At 34.7% G+C, this 5000-nt stretch overlaps 1 protein-coding gene across 1 annotated transcript in view; it reads right to left on the bottom strand.

Annotated features, from left to right (window-relative positions):
- Positions 1-2882: 2882 nt before the first annotated feature.
- The window catches only part of LOC136827992 (cuticle protein AM1159-like), a 2200-nt gene continuing 82 nt past the window's right edge, over positions 2883-5000 (bottom strand). Inside the window, exons 2-3 of the mRNA XM_067085608.1 lie at positions 3689-3891; positions 2883-3173 (exon numbers count right to left, since the gene is read on the bottom strand). Coding sequence (XP_066941709.1) covers positions 2987-3173; positions 3689-3891 — 390 coding nt within the window. The 3' untranslated portion in view covers positions 2883-2986. The remainder of the gene's footprint in view (positions 3174-3688; positions 3892-5000) is intronic.

Here is a 5000-nt window from a genome sequence, read left to right as displayed (position 1 = left end):
GGACCAGATGGAATTCCTGTAGAGGTGTGGTAGAGCCTGGGAGAAGAAGGAATGATCATGCTGTGGGACCTAGCAAAGAAAATATACAGTCAGGAAAAGATACCAAAAGAATGCTGAGAAAGCTTTATTGTGCCTATCTATAAAGAGAAAGGTAACATCCAGGATTGTGCAAACTACAGGGAATAAAGTTAATGTCTCACATCATGAAAATCTGGGAATGGCCACGTGATGAGAAGGGATGAGACATATGTAGGGAGCAGAGTGATGCAGATGGGGGTGCCCGGTGGGAGAGCAGGAGGAAGACCGAAGCGAAGGTGGATGGATGTAGTTAGAGAAGACCTGAGAGACAAACAGTTGGCAGAGGACGATTTTGACTGAGCCAGGTGGAGGTAAGCTGTCAGAAACATCGACCCCACATCGAAGTGGGAAGAGATGCAGGAAATATATATATATATATATATATATATATATATATATATATATATATATATATATATATATATATATATATATATATATATATATATATATATATATATGTATATATATATTTATTTTATATGCATAAACATATGTGTCTGTAAGTCTATGCATGTGGTTATAAACATACACGTACACACACACACGCATATATAAATATATATATATATATATATATATATATATATATATATATATATATATATATATATATATATATATATATATATATATATATATGCTTCAGTTTGCAAGAGGTTGTTCCAAAGATCTACAAAAGGTGACTCACCAAACACATAATCAGTTGATTAACAAATAAAGACATTATACATAGTACTATAAACTGGCCTAAATCTCTTATTCCCGTCCTGAGATCGAACTAGGGACTCTCTCACCGTATGGGAGTCTCACCAGTAACTCGACAAGCATGTTTCTATAATTGTTTTTTCATCACTATGTACATATATTGCCAGCATACCAGGTTTCTATAAGCATTAGGACCACGAAACCGACTGATTCTGAGTCTCTGTTTACTCTTTCCTGCCGAAGTGCTTTGCAGCTCTATATTGTCTTCTGCCAGTCTCTCTACATGCACAAGCCACACAAGAATAATGTTGCAATACTCTTTTTCCATGCCATCTCATACCCTAATTCCTTTCCTAACAATGTCTGTTTCATGCATACACACACACACATATCTATACGAGTATATATATGTGTTTGTGAGTGTGTGTATATATATAAATATATATATATATATATATATATATATATATATATATATATATAAAATATATATATATATATATATAGATATACAATTGTTCTGTGTATTAGTAGAATTACTATAGATCTACATTCAAACTGGATGGTATCTAATGGAGTTTTTATTCAAAAGTTACAAGCTTTCTTGGACAAACAGTCCACAATATCAAGTATCCGTACAATATTTTTGAATAAAAACTCCATTAGATACCATCCAGTTTGAATGAGGTCCTTTTAGTAATATATAGATATATGTATATATATATATATATATATATATATATATATATATATATATATATATATATATATATATATAAATATATATATATATATATATATATATATATATATATATATATATATATACATATATATATTCATGTACATATATACTGTGTATATATATATATATGAATATATATATATATATATATATATATATATATATATGCAGTATATATACATCAAGCACTCGAGAAGAATTGAAAAACGGTTTCAATCCTGACCGGTAGCAGCTTCATTGCCAAGCCATCTTCAGAGGACAGATACAAAGTGGTAGAAATTCAACATATATGCTTCTCCGTGGTGTTTGATATATAATTCACATGTCAAGAATGGCGATTGTAATCATATATATATATATATATATATATATATATATATATATATATATATATATATATATATATATATATATATATAAATAAATATATGTGTGTGCGTGTGTGTGTAGATATACATATGTTAATTAAAATGTTTATTAATTGTCATTATCATTAAGCCTTTTTGGCACAGAATTTTTATTCGACTTTTCCTCACTCTTCAAGATAAAGATATTCTCTCATATCTTGTGTGCATGAAATCGGTATAACATATATTTTAATATATATATATATATATATATATATATATATATATATATATATATATATATATATATAATATATATATATATAATATCTGTATATAAATATATATAAACTAAGTTTTGTTTGGTACACACGGACTTTTCAATCCACCATATGCCCTTTCCAAGCAAGTCCCTTAAGAGAAAGTTGCTAGCCTCATACCCCTCCTAACCTTTATTGCGACCACCACAGGTGTCTGTCTACCTGCCAGGTACATGATTCGCTGCCTAGGCCGACCTGGTTGCAAATAATACCCTGGTTAAAGTTAATAACTTTCATTCTCCCAGAAAACCACTTCTGTTGGTTTTGAAGACGCGATGACAGACGATGTCCTTGATTTGATTATGACGTCACAGAAAGCGTTTCAATCCTTGTGTATTTGTGGATGTAAATGAGGTTAAGAATATTTATTGTATTATTACATTCAAGATTTTTTTTCAAGCCTTTGCTGGAGTTTCAGTGAACTGTGTAACAGAAAATCATTTCAAAACGAAATGAAGATGAGTCAGATATGATAGATTAAAAGACATCCGATGCCTGAACAGAACAATGAGAAATTTATTTTTAAATACCATAAAAAAGTTAAATTATTTTCAGTGCATAGCCAAAAATGGAAACAATATGTTTTTGATTCGACACCAACAATGGAAAGGAATACGTCAGCACCCTTCCATAAAAAGAAAGAGAAGACAGTAAGCCACTGAGGGAGAGAATGAAAAGAAGGTCTTCGTTGCATCAAAACAGTTTTATTCGAACAACAAATAGAAGGGGATCACAGATGGGCGTCTCGGAAGAACATGTTATGGGACTATAATTTCGTCGTTATCTATTTACACGCGATGTCCTTGCTCGTCGAATCTGATGCCCTGGGCACGTTGCTCGTCGGCAATGCGCAGGAGCTCGTGAACGTGCTCGGGCAAGGGATGGTCAGTTGGGAGGATGTCGCTCCTGGGCTGGAATCCGGCTTCGTTGGCGACGAATTCGACGCGAGCGAAGGCGCCGTTGTCCAGGGCGATTCTGCCGGGGGAAGAAGAAGAAGATTAAGATTAAGATGGCGCCCAGAAATGTGTGAGTGAGAATGTTTGTGTGTGTGTGTTTTTTTTTTTTTTTTTTTTTTTTGAGCTGTACGACATCTTTATTCACTCTCTTGATGATGAAAAACGAAAAAGAACACCATAAAGGTTACGTAGATTGAGCAATGGGCTTTCGGAACAATAGGAGCGCGTGATGCGCACAAGAGGAATGTCAATATGTGAACAAAATGGCGTGCTTTTGCTTGTTGTATTGAGCTATTTGACGTCTCTTTAGGCAAATAATTAATGACGTGACACAAATCAAAATACTTGATGAATAAGAGAATGAGAACAGGTACATTCAGAACAAAGACCACGGGGAAACAAAAATAAAAGAGAGAAAGGAAAACGAATTCTCAAAACAAATGCAAGTGACGGATATAAGGACGCGACCTGAAACCCAAGCGTGTCAGAAGCAGCAATGCACAAGAGGACAGGAAAAAGGAAAAGGGTCCTTACACGTAGTATCCTTGCATGTTGCTCTGTCCTTCAGCTCCTGGGGTTCCCACGACCTCTGTCTCGATGCCGTTGTCGGCGGCGAAGGAATACCTGAAGTTACCGTCTCCGTTGTCGGTGGACTCCTGACGAATGATGTTCACTTCGGGCTGCCTCGGGGCCTGGGGCGCTGCGAGGGCCACGGCGGCCAGGCAGGAGAGGATGACCTGCGTCAAGTGATAAGATAGGGAGCTTATAACCTTCGTCAGGAGAAAACATAGAGGTTTTAGGATATTCGCTAAGAGAAACAGTAGTTACTTTTATGGTATTCGTTGGGTGAAAAGGGGTGGTTTTAGGACATTAGTTCGCTGAAAACGGGAATTTTTTACATTCGTTAGGTGATATCATGACTTATCTATGATATTCATTAGGGGATAACATGAGATTTCCATGACTTTCCTCAAGTGAAGAAGGAGTGGTTTCATGACATTCGTGTTGAAAAAATGAGGGCTCTAGGACATATGTTATGCGAAAACGTGAATTTTGGTGACATGCGTTAGTTAAAAGCAAGGGTTTCTTTGATGTTCGTTGGGTGAAAACATATTTTTATGACATCAGTTAAATGAAAGAGTGAGATTTGATGACATTCCTTAGGTGAAAACGAGGAGCTTTTATGACATTCGTTAGTTGTAAATATGAGTTTTTTTTCACATTCGTTAGGCGAAAGATTTGCTAAGTAACTAAGGGATGATGGCATTTGCCACGTATAAAACAAATGTTTTATAAATATATCAGGCGATAAAGTTACGGCTTCCTATATCAGCCAGGTGGGAAATATAGGCTAAATGACATTCACCAGGTGAAATGGTAAAGATTTAAGGCATTCACTAAATGAAAACTTGAGGTTATGTGACCGATAAAGTAAAGGTGCACAACAGTCATCATGATGAAGAGAAAGAGGGATAATCTTGTCGTCTAAAACTGGAACAAGTCGCCAATATACAAACATACAAATATACATATACATACATATATATATATATATATATATATATATATATATATATATATATATATATATATATATATATATATATATATATATATATGGACAGATTGATAGATATTACAAATCCTGTCTGAAATACCACATCTCTCTCTCTCTCTCAGACACACCTAGGATAACGAGAACAGAAAATAGGGACATAGACAGCTAAATTAGGATCTGGATCCAATCCCAGCAAGCTCTCGTAATCCTCTCGCTCTCTCGGTCTCTCACTCTCTTCCAACTGGAACAATATCCTCCAGTGGGGGAAACGGGAAAAAGGATTCAAAC

Source organism: Macrobrachium rosenbergii, chromosome 42 (genome assembly GCF_040412425.1).
Source record: "Macrobrachium rosenbergii isolate ZJJX-2024 chromosome 42, ASM4041242v1, whole genome shotgun sequence".
NCBI lineage: Eukaryota > Metazoa > Arthropoda > Malacostraca > Decapoda > Palaemonidae > Macrobrachium > Macrobrachium rosenbergii.
Note: the sequence above shows the minus strand (reverse complement) of the source record. Positions and strands in the feature narration are given on the sequence as shown.